The sequence below is a fragment of the Pseudochaenichthys georgianus genome, chromosome 18 (genome assembly GCF_902827115.2).
Source record: "Pseudochaenichthys georgianus chromosome 18, fPseGeo1.2, whole genome shotgun sequence".
Classification (NCBI taxonomy): domain Eukaryota; kingdom Metazoa; phylum Chordata; class Actinopteri; order Perciformes; family Channichthyidae; genus Pseudochaenichthys; species Pseudochaenichthys georgianus.
This window is the reverse complement of record NC_047520.1, coordinates 15017522-15034077: the sequence shown is the minus strand read 5'-3', so window position 1 is coordinate 15034077 and position 16556 is coordinate 15017522. Positions and strand designations below refer to the sequence as shown.

The window sequence follows — 16556 nt, the reverse complement described above, 5'->3', positions numbered from 1 at the left end:
CAATTACCCTGTGGCACTGATGGGCAGTCTCTGGCTACTCTGGCTGGTAGAGTATGCAACTGTTTTGCGTACGCATTTGGTTTCAAAGGTCAATAATATGTTTGGCTGCCAGCTCTTCAAAGTTCCAATCTTACCCTTGAGAAACTTGACTGTTTTCTGGCAAGAATTATTTTTCATTTTTATGCCCTTAGGCATACAACCGCGGTGCATTTTTCTATGTATTATTTTAAATTGTTACATTTTATTTGAACAATGCAGATACCCTGTAAATATGTTTGTTTTATAAGTAATAAACCCGTTATTAAATATCACAATGTGTAATGAGAATTATTGATGTAATCTATATTTTTTGGATTAGTTTAAATGAGAAAATTATAGTTTAACAAAATGTATACATTTTTGTTTGGATAAAACAAATAATATTTAGTTAATTCTAACGAGAAAAAACAGAAAGAAATATTGTTTGAGGCGAGTTTGTTTTTGCTCCCATTTTTCATGAGATGAACTCAAAGATCTAAAACATTTTCTATATACACAAAATAACCATTTCTCTCAAATATTGTTCACAAATCTGAAAAAATCTGTGATAGTGAGCACTTCTGCTTTGCCGAGATAATCCATCCCACCTCACAGGTGTGGCATATCAAGATGCTGATTAGACAGCATGATTATTGCACAGGTGTGCCTTAGGCTGGCCACAATAAAAGGCCACTCTGAAAATGTTGGCTGGTTCAGGAGCACACACTCACAACTGTAAATGAACCAAAAACAAATAAATAAACAAGTTTCAATGTAAATCCAGAAAAATGGCACAAAAGAAAACTGGTAGTGGCCTGGCTGGGTGTATAATTCCCGGCCTGACTTATTGTCCGAGTCCAGCCCTGAATTATCTACCCCACAGTACCCCAAAATAAATATCTGGCGCCGCCACTGAGCCTGACTATTTGTGTTGGGGGGGCCCCGACTTATTTTTTTCTCCAAAGGGGGGGCCTGACAGAAAAAGTTTGAGAACCACTGGGCTATTGCATTCGACCTGCTAGGACCATGCTATACTATAAGGGTTTCAGGCATACTAAAACTAGTATGGTAGTGTTGGTATTGAAACGCTGGGAAAATACATTATGATAACAAATGTCTGTATCTCAGAAACTACAAGGAGCACTAATAAAACTTCGGGTTATCTATGAACTCATATCAAGTCAGTTGAGAATCGCAAATAGCACAGGGCAGTGTAAAAAAACATTAATATAGAAGACATTTGATGAGAAACAATGTTAGTGTTTTCTTAATTTTTTTATAAATAGCTGCAGAAGTCCAAAAACTTGGAAATTAGTGATTATTATTGCAGCCACACATTCTGAGGAATGACAGATAATACATTATTATTATTTCACAGTTTGCAGCTAAAAAACCATGATGCTGTTGAATTTCTGTATCAATATTATATGAATCTGTTTAATTGTGTGACTCCTATCCATGCAGAGGTTAGCTGGTGCAATGCTGCTAGTGTTTGCCAACAAACAGGACTTACCAGGAGCCCTGTCAAAAGAGGCAATGCAAGAGGTGAGACTTATTCCAGATGAATGTTTTCACTTCAAGTAATAACCAGGGTGTCCGCGGGGTCTTAAAAAGTAGAAAATAGCGAAAATTAAGGCTATTAAATGGCATTTTCCAAGGTATTACATTTTGTAGCTTGTTTTCAATAAGTATATAAATTGTCCAAAGAGGTTGTATTCTACAGTGTGCCTGAATGTAATCATTGCGTAGGTGTGTAGTGTGATTCTGTGTAGTTTATTTATGGCATCCCATTGGATTTGACATCATCTGAACAGGACATCGCACGCTCACTGCTTGATAGCGCGCAAAGGACAGTTTACACCGGTTGTTAAACAACATCGTTATGGGGAAATGCAAGTTTGCGTCCAAATGGTTGGAAGATAAGGAGGAAGGACAATCAATACTGTATATAGTGTGTTTCAGTTTCAAAAGAAACGGCAAGAGTCCTAAAACCTGGAAATGAGTCAGCATTTTGGCAAGCACAGCCCCAAACTATGAGGCATGACAGTAAATAGCTGTCTTTTTATTCTTGCAGTTTGTAGCTGAAAACTACGTTGCTGTTTAACTTCTGTATCAATATTATATTAATCTATTAATTGTGTGTCCTATCCATGCAGAGGTTAGCTGGTGCAACGCTGCTAGTGTTTGCCAACAAACAGGACTTACCAGGAGCCCTGTCAAAAGAGGCAATACAAGAGGTGAGACTTATTCCAGATGAATGCTTTCACTTTAAGTAATAACTGATAAATGTATTTTCATTTAAAAAAAGGTCTTAAAATGTATTACATTTGACTTCAGGATTCCTGCATATACCCTGATAACTGATACATGTATTTTCATTGTTGCTGCATCAAATTCCTCCTGTCTGATGCCTGTTGTTGCTGTGTTTCCCTGCAGGCTCTGGCCCTGGATGACATCAAAAGCCATCACTGGTGCATCATTGGTTGCAGTAACAAGAAAGAATGTTGTATGTATATGAATGTATACACAGCTGCCTCATGTTTAAGGTGCAACATGACTTCAGTGTCATTATTGCACTGTGCATTAATCTGTATGCATAACACCTATTTGTTTTGGACAGTTGTAGATACCATGCACAATAACGAGATCAAGGGGTGAACATTTGGGAGAGAACCCAATTAGCAGTTAGAAGCAGTTTCTCAAGTAATTTCTCAAATGTTAAGGTTAACATATCCCATGATGTTTTGACTGAAAAATTGTTTCCACAACTTTGGGAGCACCAACTCCAAGGTTACTTGAATCTGAAGGCCAGACTAGCCTAGCAAGTGTCAGTTAATGAACCAAGTGTAAGCATGCGGGTTGTTACACTGCAACTTGTGATCAGATTTGCGTGAGGCCACATGGCACACTTCCATTCGACCTCTGAACTATTTAGAAAAAGAGTTATGACTATTTAATGTACCTTTGACAGTAAATCTCCATATTTTTTAAATGACCAGTGTCCAACTTCCAAAGAAAAAGCATTTCATATTAATATCAAGCCATACTTTCCTGTTGTGGTTAGAAAAAAGGCTAATTGTTTTTAAATCTTTAGTCAGTTGCAAACTTTTACACCATGCAGTTTTAGCTCCCCAGTTAATTATCTTGCATGGTGCCGTCCCAAAGTATTTCACACAAAATTGAGTTGTCGTACAACTTTTTTTATTTGATAATAAATTGCGATCTGGAAATACACATTAATTCAGGAGGCAGTCAACTGTGGCCACCAAACATGTCCAGGAAAGGCTGTACCACAGCTTGGCCAACTGCACGATTGAGTTACAGAACAAGATGGCTTTGGACCTCTCTTCATGACAACCGGTTCCTGCAAAGGAAGAACACGTTTTAGACGGGTAGCACAAAAAAAAAAATGTTTCAACAACCATTTGTTTATGTTCTGATCAGAGCCAATCTGACCAATCAGTCATGCATATGCAGGTAATAAGAAACATCACTTCTACATGCTCTTTTAACATTTTGATGTTAAATTCTTACCTTAAACCTGAAGCAGCAGATCCAGCTGGAGTCTGAAATAACAAATACAAAATTAAAACGTGTAAAGAAAAGCAAGACACTAAATTAAATCTCTATCTTAAATCAGTTCGGTAACCAATCAGTCATGAATTTTCAGACTGGGGCGGTAATAAGGAAATCATCACTTTAGAAATTAAGACTGCAGCAGCTCTGAAAGACATTATTTTATAATGTACCTGCAGCAGTCCTGCACCGGTTCCCCACACGACTACAGTCAGACGGCGTCACACCTGCAACAAGTAAAGGACGAGTTATTCAAAGCCACCTCACATGAATCAGGGCCATTTGATTTCTTTTTTAATCAGTTCGGTAACCAATCAGTCATGAATTTTCAGACTGGGGCGGTAATAAGGAAATCATCACTTTAGACATGTGCAGCAGCTCTGAAAGCAAACATGTTTATCATTTACCTGCAGCAGTCCTGCACCTGTTCCCCTCACGACTACAGTCAGACGGCGCCACACCTGAAACAAGTGAAGGACGAGTTATTCAAAGCCACCTCACATGAATCAGGGCCATTTGAATTCTCCTTTAATCAGTTCGGTAACCAATCAGTCATGAATTTTCAGACTGGGGCGGTAATAAGGATCATCACTTTAGACATGTGCAGCAGCTCTGAAAGCAAACATGTTTACCATTTACCTGCAGCGGCGCTGATCCACGAGTCAGATTGCATCAGATGGCGTCACACCTGCAACAGGTAAATAAAAAGGCTGAGTTAGCAATCCCAGTGAACTCTCCTGAAGTCATAAGTACTTTAAATCTTGTTTTATCAGAGGGGTAACCAATCAGTCATGAATTATCAGACTGGGGCGGTAATTAGAAACTCATCACTTTGATGCAAGGAATACTAATCATTTATTAATATCAATTATTCACCCTGTTAATGTTTGTAGCCTTTATTTAACCAGGTGAAAGCCCCTTGAGATCAAAAGATCTCTTTTTCAAGGGTGACCTGCAATAAATAATAAAAGTTCCATTCCTCCACAGTGAATACATTTTAGGACCTTAACAGCACATCTGTTCACAAAGCATCTCCCAGGTCAGGGTGAGTAGCTGATAAGTATTTGACTAAGTATCACAAGATACTTACATCAGCGTTGGCCATCCTCATGACTTGGGTTCCCAGTTCAGCATTGATGTTAACCTTAAGGGAAAGAAAAGAAAGTCAAGCTGCATACTGGTGCACAGATCTGTCTAAGAGCCAATCAGAATATAATTTCTCTTCAATTTGACACCAAGTCTCACTAGAAACTAAAATTGCCCCCATTACAAAATTATATTTTATCTTAGCGTTTCCATTCAGACTGTTGGTAACCCCAACAGGTCTTCACCTTATTGCCAAGGTAACACCAGTGGGTCCACCTTTGCAGGTTCTGGCATTGAACCAAGGCGTAAGACTTGTGCGGGTGTCATCACAAGGAAACTATGCAATGTGTCTAGATGTTGAGTCAGACATTTCTTTATACATGAAGACTCACCTGGGCAAACACTTTAGTTGTTGAGCAGCATGTGAGCAGCATGTGAGAGAGGCATCTGCAAGAGGTAAACGTCACGTGTCAGCACAAAATGTTAACAGTCTTGAACAGTTTAAGTTGACGTGTACTGATGTCAGATATAGATTTTCTCAACAGGAGTTCAGACGAACGAGATTCCATAGATATATCTCATCATTTTCAGCAAGCCTGGAATAATGGCTGTTGGTTCTGTGTTTAGAGTCAGGACAGCTTACCTTTGAACTCAGCAGCACAGCTTTAGGCCTTCAGTCAATTCATCTGTTGGCAGAATACAGGTACATTTTAACTATGCATCTACATTTCAAACACAAGTTATACAATTTAAATAATGCCGTTTCTCAGTCGTTCATGTCGTTTCACATCGGTTCAAAGTGAGCTAAGTTCATCATCATTGGAACTGCATTATGAAATAATAGTCCAGATGTTTGATTTCTTCATTCATTGAGACTTACATGTCGAGATGTTTATGCGTAGTCCTTGCACAAAGCATCTTGAGAAACTCGGACCTAGCAGAGAAACAAAAAGTTTAAACCACCTGCTTGGAAATTAATACTCTTTATCAGTTAATTTAGAGGTAATCAGATTAAAAGGTTTACTTCATTGAAATCAGACATATGCTTGTCTAATTATCATCATATTTATACCACAAGACAGAATAAACTCTTAAAAAGCCACATTTCACTTACCTCAGTGCACTTGCAGCCGATTTGAAATGCTCAGGCGAACTTAAAAGAAAGAGCCTTCAATCTTGTATGGCCTTGAAACTCTAAAAAGGACAAAATGGTTTCTTTTAGCACATGACCCTTTGAACTAGCAGTTTCCATATTCATTTTATATCACATGGACAGTTTTATAATTAAAAGCAAGTTCATAGCTTAACATTTCAGCCTCTTATTAGATTATTTGAATTTTGGGCTGAAAAGACTGCATGAAGTTTAACGGGATGGTATTTGCTAACAAACCATAAGCCAGTTAGATGTAAGTATTGCATATATAATTCATTAAGTGGAGCCCATGTGCTGCTCAGAATCTGGTAAAGAAAATTCTTCAAAGTTGATTCGGCAAGAGAGAGTTCTTATAGTCATCATCATTGCAGCACTGAGCAAAGTTATAGCTAATCTACCCCCAAAGGTTAAACATTATATTTACCTGATGAGGAAAGACTCGCCAGTCTTCTCACACCTGTAGAAAAAAAAAGTAATGGGTTTAAAGTCCACTTCACATGTGCTCTCTGACAGTAAAAGAGTCATGCTACTCAGCGTTTGAGTAATGTTTTCCACAATAGATTTCAGTGAGAGAGTTCAATTGAAACATCACTGTAGCACGAAACTCTGATATAGATGTTGACGAGTCACGTGGTGTGGATAAATTACCTTTGCAGCAACCAACCAGTCTGTGGATATTTCTTCCCCATCTAGAAACAAAAAAAGAAATGCTTTAGCCTTATACATTCATGACTTTAGCAGGGTGTAGCTAGCATGTAATTTCCTCTGAAAGGTCAACACGTGACGACTCCACGTGTGCAGGACTGCACGAGTTTGCAAATATTTTATGTGTCTCGCATCAGAATAATTAAGTCCAGTCACAGTCATTCAGTACAGGTCTGTGTAATTATCATCATTGAGAGACACTGAGGCCACAGCAAACGAGTGGCAGACATTTTTATAATGTGAGTCTAAAACACGAGTTCATCTTGTGTTTTTCACTAAATAATAAATGCAGCATTTGGGAAAAATGGTCTCATGCATGTTGACACCAACACAAGATGAACAGAAAGAGTTATAGTGTAGGATGGTGAAGGATTGTGAACAGCTGAGCTCAATGCTGCAGATGAGATAAAAGCTAACAGCCCACTGTCGATGGTAAATTGGTAGGAAAGCTTAAAAGCTCAATTGCATATCAAGTATAATGTCAAAGTAATAGCTCACTACACTAACATATTATAATTACGACGTTATAAATTCAACCAGTATTACTGCTCAATGAAGATATCTTACCTTGAACAGGAGAGAGGAGGAAGTGAACGAGGAGATGGTCCGTCCGCTATTTATGTCCTGCCATGACTCCGCCCACCGGGAACCCTTTCCCGCCAAACCGGCTAAAGTCTTTCCACAAGCTAATTTAACTTTAGAAAAATACACAATGTTTGTATTTAAGATTGCTTTCGGGTTAAGGTAGTAGACATTAGTATATAAAGCTAAACAATAATTTAAACACTAGTAGAGTTTATTGACTGCGTCATTTCCGTTAATAGATAGTAATATGTTTTACATCCACAAGGTGGCGGAAAAGACACCAAAACACCAAAACTACTACAATTCTGCAGCTGAACAACAAATTATTTCCTGTAAACCAGTTTAAGATAAAAGTTTGCATAAAAACATCTCTTCAAATAGGTTTTAATTATTTGGATATCACCTCTATGCCTTGAGACTCAAACGCTACGTGCACAATTTCTATAAACATGGAAATTAGTCTTGAATGCTCAAATGAAATATATGTTAGATACAACGGCTCAATAAGAAAGATGAAAAAGAGAATTTAATTAGTTAATGTGAACTATTTTAACATTACTAATAAAATGTTATTGTTTTATTTTATTCCAATATTTACTAGAAATATATATATATATTTGTTTAATGTATTTTTCTCTTCCTGTAGGAATATCTGTTAGAATTCAAACGACATATTACATTTCATCATTTAAAGTTTTTTAACGCTCAAAACTCTAGCAACTCTCATGGTTTGAAGGCCAAGCTGAAACATATTGGTGTTTAAAGGGTTATATGTTCCCTTGTAAAGGTTATATTTAAGATTAGATAACTACATATTCACCTTCCTTATCGAAGTTCAGCAGGTTCGAGATGGATCTGCTTATGGATTTGAGCATTTTCATTGGTCACTATTTGATGCTACATGATGCTGTGTTTTACAACTTGTTCATTTAAACATGAAAACACACCCAGTATAATAAATTAAATCTTTATTTACTCAGAAAAGTGCTTCTTGTTGCTGGTTCCGGACTGCAGAAGCAATGATTAGGATACAAAAGGATTTTTAAATAAAAAAATTAACAACATTTTTAGAAGTATTTTTCAGTCTAGTCTGCAAGAGTACACATAACATCCAGACACATACTGGACAACAGGAAATTGACACGGGCCTATTGTACACATTTTATATTTCATTGTGACAATGGAAATCATTAATACATTAAAAATGAGTGGTACTAAAACACGTATAACGAACTGTATGTGCAATGTTAACAATAAAAGCTATGGTGATTTATAACCAGGCTATAAATTATATACGCTTTTCTTTGAAACACTCCCCTGCCCTGCTCCTTCAGGTTAATAACCTTCACCAGAACAAACAGTGAGGAAGTCAAACACATGTGCATTTCATTTGTGAAATTCAATAACCTATGTTTAGATATTTTAACAGTGAGTCCTTGAGAAAAAAATCTATTTCTACAAAAGTAATAACATAAATGTGCGTTAATCACGACCAAAATGTCTAAATAATCATCAGCTGTGTGTGTTCGTCTCTCCTTTCATTAATGATTAGCTCTCAAACAGCCTTGAATGGCAATGATTAACAAACAGAAATGTAAATATCTCCACTTATCAGTCATTGCTACACGGTTGGAAATGTCCTTCCCTTTGGTTACACGTCAACACTTTAGTAGTTTCATTGTGCAAAACCAAAATGAAGGAGGGGTCATTAGTGCTCCAAGCTCTTAATAGTGGATCGAAATGAAGGGGCTAAGATGTGATTTGAATTTGCAACAAAGAGGAAAACCACCTTAACTCAGTCACATAAAAACAGGCTTTTTACATTTAAGCCAGTCCCATAGACTTCAATGTAAAATTAACAGTATGGCTTCCTCACATCATGAAGTAAAACTCAATCAGGGGCCTTCATCTCGAAAATGTCCCTCTAAGAGACACTTCAAAATGGCCTCAAATTGACATAAAAAAAATGATCCGCAGTAAACTAAAGTGATTAAAACTTGATAATAACTTATTCATGTTTGGTATGACTCATGAGACTATAAAGTGAATGTCACAGGCAGGATTGTCCATCATAAACTGCATAATCACAATTTCAATAACTAAATATTAAGTTTTATTGTCCATGTCTCTCCCAAGTTCTACTGAAACTCGGCCAGCACAGAGTTGTGTTGATGTTTCTTCTTGGATGAAGGTGAGGATTCAGATGTTGGTGAGGATGATGTCACAGGAGTGAGGGTGACGCTGTACAGGTTGGTGATGAAGGCCTCCCAGCCGCGGCGAAACGCTCGGTCCAAAGCCTGATGGAAAGAGGAGGGTAAAGGTTAGCAATGCAATCAAATAATCCAAAATAACAACCTGGAAATGACTACATGATAATAATGTTGGTAATATAACTCATTATGTGGTTGTTAGGGTGACGTGGACGTAGTGATGTGGTGTCTTTGCTGTTGTCATTTTGACCTTTCTGTCTTTCCCTTGACTTTGTGATTCTGTACCTTCCTACAAATGTTTAAACCCAGTTAATTCCTCTTTATTTATGATGCAAACGTTATTCTGCATACATGTTTTGAATTGTTTGCATTCCTCCCTCTCGCTGCTCCTTTGTTGCACTACTTAATACTGTAACCACACGGTTGTGAAAGAACACAGTGGAATATACATGTTTTACAAGTTACTACTGCAATGACTGGCTGCCACCTCATTTATTGTATGACATATATTTTTTGAAATTGTATTATTTTACTTTATTCCTATTTTTGAATTTTTTTATTTTGACATTGCACTGCTTTGGGACGAATTCAAGATTTCTGGATCTCATAAAACTCACATTTTTATTTGTCAACTGCCATGCTGTGAACTTACTAAGACAAGCAATAGAAAACATGTCAAAGTAAACAAATGGACTGTCTCGTCTCCATGGGTTGTTTAGGGCTAAACTTAACATTTATTGTCCTTATCTAATAATCGATTGGTCAATGTCGAACACTTTATATAATTGTGTTTTTTTTATCATTTTATAAAACTAATATTGTGCAGAGGTCAGGCTGTGAGGGTGGCTCTGATTGGTTAACAGAGGAATGTTTTTATGGTGTGAGCCTAGCAGGCGGGTCAACACTGCCAGACTTGGTTCCACTGATCAAAGAACACGATACTGGAGCCACAGGAATGTCACCTCTGCGCTGTGTGTGTCTAAGAAAGCAGAACATGGTTGGGAACATGTGAATCAGGTGAGGGACGCGCAGCTCCGTGGCTTTTAGTGAGCGCCCCCCTGTTCCAGCTCCATTTCTGCTGGTAATTAAACGTGACGTAAAGGACAGAATCCTACCAGAGGAAGGGAGTGAGATTGTGACATGCACCGATGGCTGCTGGACCTTGACCCCGCCGGTGGTTTTTAAGGGTGATAGTTACCATGGTGATTAATAGCCCAGCATGTGGAGGGAGAACTTTACCCCTCTGTTCGACAAACCCTGAGGGGCTTAACATTTAACCAGGGGGGTGACGCTGGGCTATTAAGCATCCAGAACATGTCTTCCTCCAGACTAATGGAAAGAAAACATAACAAATATAAATGTAGGTCTTTATTTGACTAATGTTGTAACTTGTGTCGGTGGAGTTACAATATGTTTTTATCAAAGGCCAACTTCCTGAATTACATCTTTCCCTTCACCTCCTAAGCGCTAGATAGTTGTGTTAATGTAAGCAAGACACTGGGGGTATATCTATTAGTTTATCATATTCAACTGTAGTGTCTATCCTTTATAAAAGTAAATACATTCTCACACATCATCAGGCTCTTTTTCAAATGTCTCACCTTGCGATAATTCTTCACCGTACTCCTCTTCACCTCCTTCAGCCCCTCCTCTTGCTCCTTCTTCACCCTCCTCTGCTCCTCCCTCCCCCTCTTCTTGTCTCTGATCAGGACCTGGTCGTCCTCATCCTCTCGAACAGGGAAGTGAACCATCGTGGACTCCTTCCCCTTTCCTGTCTCCACCTGGATCATCACCCTGGTGTCTGTACTCTCTGTGCCCGCGCTCGGCCTCTCCTCCTGGGCTGCGTCCTGCTCCACCCTCCCCTCCTTCTGCTTCCTCCTGGAGCTTCTGCTCCACCTGCCGCTGCGGCGGCTGGGTTTCCTCTGGAGGAGAGTCTCCGCATCGTCTTCCATCATCCCTTCGTTGTGGTCAAACGCCTCCACTTCCTCTTTCTCAGAAACATGCACCACACTTGGGCTGCTTGCCTCTCTGTTGCTGTCCCTTGTCTCCTCCACTTCTTGTCCCCTCACCTCCTCCCCTTCTCCAGGGGTCTCTGGCTCATCGAGGCGGCCGTAGAAGCCACTGGATTTGTCCAGAAACTTTGGGGCCCGGATGGAGCTCCGGGCAGAGTTTTTCCTCGAGTTCTTCCCAATTGTCATCTTTGCGTCTTTAGTTTTCTTGCTTTACAGCTCCTTTCTCGTCACCTGAAAGATCATTTGGAATAGATGAGACATTAACACCGTTACATAACCCTCACCTCATTCTTTGGGTGTCTTTTTACACACAATCACTCCATAGTAGCTGCCAGAGAATCTCATACGAGAAATTGCCATGAAATGAGACCAGGACGTAAAATAATCTTAGGGTATGCGTAGCTGTTGGCATGCTATGAATGGTATGCATTGAACTACATAACATACTGTAGTATCTGCCTTATAATCTGTTGTACTAGCAGTGCTGTGTGTGTGTGTGTGTGTGTGTGTGTGTGTGTGTGTGTGTGTGTGTGTGTGTGTGTGTGTGTGTGTGTGTGTGTGTGTGTGTGTGTGTGTGTGTGTGTGTGTGTGTGTGTGTGTGTGTGTGTGTGTGTGTGTGTGTGTGTGTGTGTGTGTGTGTGTGTAGATCACAGTCAGTGTAATCAACTAGAGACAAACACACAGATTCGGACTTTGTCACTGATTTAACCAGATGGATTCTGTACAAATCAATGACTCCATATTGACTCTGTCTAAAGACGGGCAAAGACAGCCCGACTGCGGCTTGTTTTTAGTTAGAGTTAGAAGAATGTAGGATCAAATCCACAAAAAATGAGAAATATGAGAAAGTTCAGCGCTACAGAGGTTATTTTGCGTCGGCCATCTCTGTGCATAGAAAACTGTTTATCTTGATTCAATATTAGCTTGCCTTTAAATGTTTCACAATCCAACCCTACATTGTCACAAGCTCTATTTCAGTTATATATATTTGTTTATCTGTTACAAGTAGTCCTGTAACAGAGTATTTCCTGTCCTGCACACAAAATCCTACTCAAGTAAAAGTACAAAAGTATCAGCATCAAAATAAACTTAAAGTACCAAAAGTAAAAGTACGAATTGTGTGTAAAGTCCCAGTTGAGAATCATATATATCAAATGACTGGATTATTATTCAGTGTTCATCACTGCTGTTTAAGGTGGAGCTGAATGAATTACTTCATATACTGCTGCTGGATATCTTAACCTATAATTATATATCATAGTTTATGTATTTATATATTGTATTACCTTAGAATCTAAATATGTAAAGTAGCATAACATAAAAAAGTACCCCAAAATCGTACTTAAGTATACAGTACTTTAGTAAATGTACTTCATTGCATTACACCAGTGCCTGCCAGTATCTACATTTCACAAAAAGATGGTTAAAGAAAACATATTTGTAGTTACAGTTTGCCCTTATGCTGACTATTTCTAAACAGCAGCTATTGTAAACAAAAGCACTAAGACAGTTCAACAAAAAGTTTGATGTTTTGGGAAGTACTCTTATTACGTTTCTTGCCGAGTGTTACATCAATATTAATCATGTTCGAGAGCGATTTAAATCTCCCCTTCTGTCTCTCAGCAGGAGAGCAAATGCTAAAGTCAGTTCAGTGACTTTTGCGAGAATAATTTCTAAGAGGGTACAGATATGAAAACAACAAGTGACATGTTACATAAACTAACTTATAGACACATGATCATTAATCTTGAAGGTTGTCATAGTGTAGCAATAAGCACAATGCAAGTATAATATAATAAGTCTTACCTGATCTCTCTCTGTCGTCTCGTCTCTGCCTCTGTGTGTGTGTGTGTGTGTGTGTGTGTGTGAGAGTTAAATGTCCTGTGTGTTTCACTCAGGATACTCCCCTAACACACAGCGTCACACACCCCCCCGACCTGCAGCTCTGTCGTCAGCAGAGCAAACGCACACACACAAAGAGCACACACACACACATGCAGAAAAGCACTCTCTTTCTGTAACCACACACACACACCTTCTCTTCACGTCCTTAAACACATGCTAACTTGGAGATAAAGTTCTGATTCAAAGCTTCAGCTACCTTCACTCACATACGGGCCTCGTGAGCGACTGATGACATATTCCAACTGACAAAACATCCTAACACCTGAAGAAAACATCCTACTCTCATATCAATCATTAACCAGAACGTCCTCTGCCGTTACGGATAAGCAGAGCAGAGATGTGACCTTCTAAAGGTTTTCATACAAATATACAGCACATTACTCATTGGAGCAGGGGTGTCCAAACTACGGCCCGGGGGCCAACTGCAGCCCGTTGTCCATATTGTATAATGGAATATGGCCCACACCTCAAATGTGTACTTTCCCCATATTGTACATTAAAATGTATATGTAAACTCATATTACACAGTAGTATTTATCTGTTAATAAAACCAACATTTCAAATAAATTCACTCAATTCAAGTACATTTTATAACAAATCTTAGTTGATAAAAATAACTTATTTGCATAACCATCTTGAAATAGACCCTTCCTATTTCCCCTTATTATGAGCAATCTGAGGCTTCTGTTTTAAGGAATGAGCTGCCATGGAGAGCTATGATATAAGCATATTGAAGTATCAAGCATATTTGACCTACATTTGATTGATTTTGCAAACGTATAACTTAATGAGGCAATACACCTCACCTCTAGTGAGGAGCCCAGCCTTTCGTATAAACAACAGGTGGCAGTTTTATCTCGACCTGAAGTTTATTTATCTCACTGAGGTAGGTTTTGTATGAATTTCAAGACCTTCTTCTAATATAAGTAGTACATAAAGTCTTTGTTATTACGTCTCCTTCCATGGATACTTTCTCTAATCCTTCATTCTTTAGTCATGAACGATGAATCATCATTAAGTGACACATCTGATAACAAGGATGACATAAAGTGAAAGGGGCAGGCTATAGCTGACCATAGTTTAAATATCATTTTACAATAAGCAGTATTTTATTTCACTGTACAGTATTACATTTAGTTTTATCTCATTCTATGCACATTGTTTGTCTAATTCCCTTTTACCTGCACTATAGTGTAACTTGCACCATTTTATAGCACTTTCTTTCTTACTTATTTCCTTTATGTCTTGTATTTCATATGTTGCACAGTTTGAGGAGCCTGGTAATTAAGAATTTCAGAGCCAACTATTGATTTATCACAATCGAGCCTTTGAATCTTGATTTAAAAAATAAATAAAAATGGAGATCTAAATTGGTTGCAACATCAATTTAAAATCCATATTGCCCATGGAAATTAAGCCATTATTATTCTTCACAAACTCTACAGTGTGATTAATTTGATAAGACAATTTCCCACCAATGCGATTATCCCTTCACAAAATAGAACAATCACAGAACATGAAGGATTCAATAGCTTCACCTCAAAGACCCAGCAGCGCTTCTTTTTAAATGTCTTCACATCAAAAAACGTATGTTGGTTTTGAGGCGTGTGACCTACGTTCAAAATGGCTGCCTCTAACAGGACATTATTTGCCTTCCTTTCATTTACATGATGTTATAAGGTTCTCTTTCCTGATAAGGTGGTATTTGTTTATAAAAGGTATGTGTTTGTAAGATTAGCTTGAATGTTATCTCACTGTTTGTGTGGTAACACTGTGTCAGGGTGTGTGTGTGTTGAGTAATTATCCACATGTTGTTCTAAGGTCAGTTTGAGGATGTAAAGCTCCCACACGCCTACTTGAACATGCACACACATGCATACCGTGACACACCAACAGAGGGAAAACACACACCGGCAGTGATGCACACACATTAAATGAGATGTGTGTTATTTAAGGGTGAAAGCATGACAGAGTATATGATGATAGTTGAAGGTCTACAGTAACGAAACTACTTTCTACTGTCACAGGCAGTCTGTGTGAGGGAATCACTGTGGAACTTCACCCTCATCGAGTGCGTGTGTGCGTGTGTGTGTGGCACTCAGGTAGACTCTCACCTCCATATATGGTCAGCTTGTGGGCACAGGGGGTGTAACAGCTGTCAATCACAGTGGCCTTTAAAAGTCTCAGCTGTGTATCCTCGCCCACCGGAGTCATCGCTGACGGTGAGCGGACGCTGGAAGCAGGTTGCCATGGTTACCGTCTGTCAAGCAGGGACAAGTCAGGGTTTGGTACTGTAATCACAGTATTTGATGACAGTTCAGGAAGACCTAAAACAGAGATGTTAGAACATAAAGAGGCAGACAAAAGTGATAAAAGACACAAGCATAGTCATGGATGGATCACTGAAGAAGATGACATGTACCAATGAGTAAGAGAATCAAAGAGACCATAAAATGTATAGAGGGATGAACAACATCTGCAAATAGACGACAAAGACACACACAACAGATATGAAAAAGAAACCACAAAGAGACACACATATCTATCATACAAATGAAATACAAAGAGACACAAAATGTCAAAACTAAAACTAAATTACCACAATATCTACAAAGACCTAACATTACCGTACTTTTCGGACTATAAAGCGCACCTGCATATAAGCCGCAGCAGCTAAATTGTCCGTCTGTCTTGCTCTCGTTCTGTCTCTCGGTTCCACTTTTACTTTGGCGCGCTACCTGTCTCGCTCTTTTCCGGCCTCCAGCTTTTCCTGCTGGAGCCCGCCGCTTAAAGGTGGCGGCCGCGGACCGGTCATAGAGCCCATAGCGTTAAAGGTGGTTAATTTTACCTGTAAAATCCATAGATTTAGGAGGATCCCTAGTGGCCGTTAGCTGTACAAAAAAAATGGGGAAAAAAGTCGCGGCTTATAGTCCGAAAAGTACGGTACTCAAAAGACAATACAAACAGACACAAAAAACTACGAAACATAACAAGTACAAACGCAGTGCTGGTGAAGCGGCCAAACAGCTCGCTGCACCCGCACTGCGAAGGGGACCCAAAAACCAACACATCCTCACTCCCAGGTCGGCCTATGTTGACGTTATGTCAAGTCCCCTGCCGGCTTTTTCCAACGCAAGGGGGGGGGGCCTTAGCGTCCATTTTCAACGCAAGGGGGGGGGCCTTAGCGTCCATTTTCAACGCAAGGGGGGGGCCCTTAGCGTCCATTTTCAGCTTTCCGGGATGTCCATGTGCTTCTATGGACGCTCATGGAAGCACGGCATTCGTTTGTGTCAACTGCCCTTAAAG

The 16556-nt window shown here is 39.1% G+C and overlaps 1 protein-coding gene, 5 non-coding genes and 1 pseudogene across 6 annotated transcripts; all 7 read right to left on the bottom strand.

Annotated features, from left to right (window-relative positions):
• Positions 1–3653: 3653 nt before the first annotated feature.
• On the bottom strand, positions 3654–3723 carry LOC117464108 (small nucleolar RNA SNORD31). Its single transcript, XR_004554004.1, has one exon. It is a non-coding gene; the product is annotated as a small nucleolar RNA SNORD31 (small nucleolar RNA).
• A 168-nt stretch (positions 3724–3891) lies between these two features.
• Positions 3892–3961, bottom strand: LOC117464116 (small nucleolar RNA SNORD31). The gene has a single exon (XR_004554011.1). It is a non-coding gene; the product is annotated as a small nucleolar RNA SNORD31 (small nucleolar RNA).
• Positions 3962–4125: 164 nt separating this feature from the next.
• LOC117464107 (small nucleolar RNA SNORD31) lies at positions 4126–4193 on the bottom strand (annotated as a pseudogene).
• Positions 4194–4357: 164 nt separating this feature from the next.
• LOC117464174 (small nucleolar RNA SNORD31) lies at positions 4358–4432 on the bottom strand. The gene has a single exon (XR_004554064.1). It is a non-coding gene; the product is annotated as a small nucleolar RNA SNORD31 (small nucleolar RNA).
• A 455-nt stretch (positions 4433–4887) lies between these two features.
• On the bottom strand, positions 4888–5015 carry LOC117464120 (small nucleolar RNA SNORD22). The gene has a single exon (XR_004554015.1). It is a non-coding gene; the product is annotated as a small nucleolar RNA SNORD22 (small nucleolar RNA).
• A 426-nt stretch (positions 5016–5441) lies between these two features.
• On the bottom strand, positions 5442–5505 carry LOC117464157 (small nucleolar RNA SNORD29). Its single transcript, XR_004554047.1, has one exon. It is a non-coding gene; the product is annotated as a small nucleolar RNA SNORD29 (small nucleolar RNA).
• Positions 5506–8074: 2569 nt separating this feature from the next.
• On the bottom strand, positions 8075–13498 carry LOC117463395 (cilia- and flagella-associated protein 251). The gene is made up of 3 exons (XM_034105627.2): positions 13152–13498; positions 10935–11576; positions 8075–9420 (listed from the first exon to the last, which is right to left on the bottom strand). The coding sequence occupies exons 2-3, from the start codon at positions 11529–11531 to the stop codon at positions 9262–9264; spliced, it is 756 nt and encodes a 251-aa protein (XP_033961518.1). The 5' UTR covers positions 11532–11576; positions 13152–13498; the 3' UTR covers positions 8075–9261.
• Positions 13499–16556: the final 3058 nt, after the last annotated feature.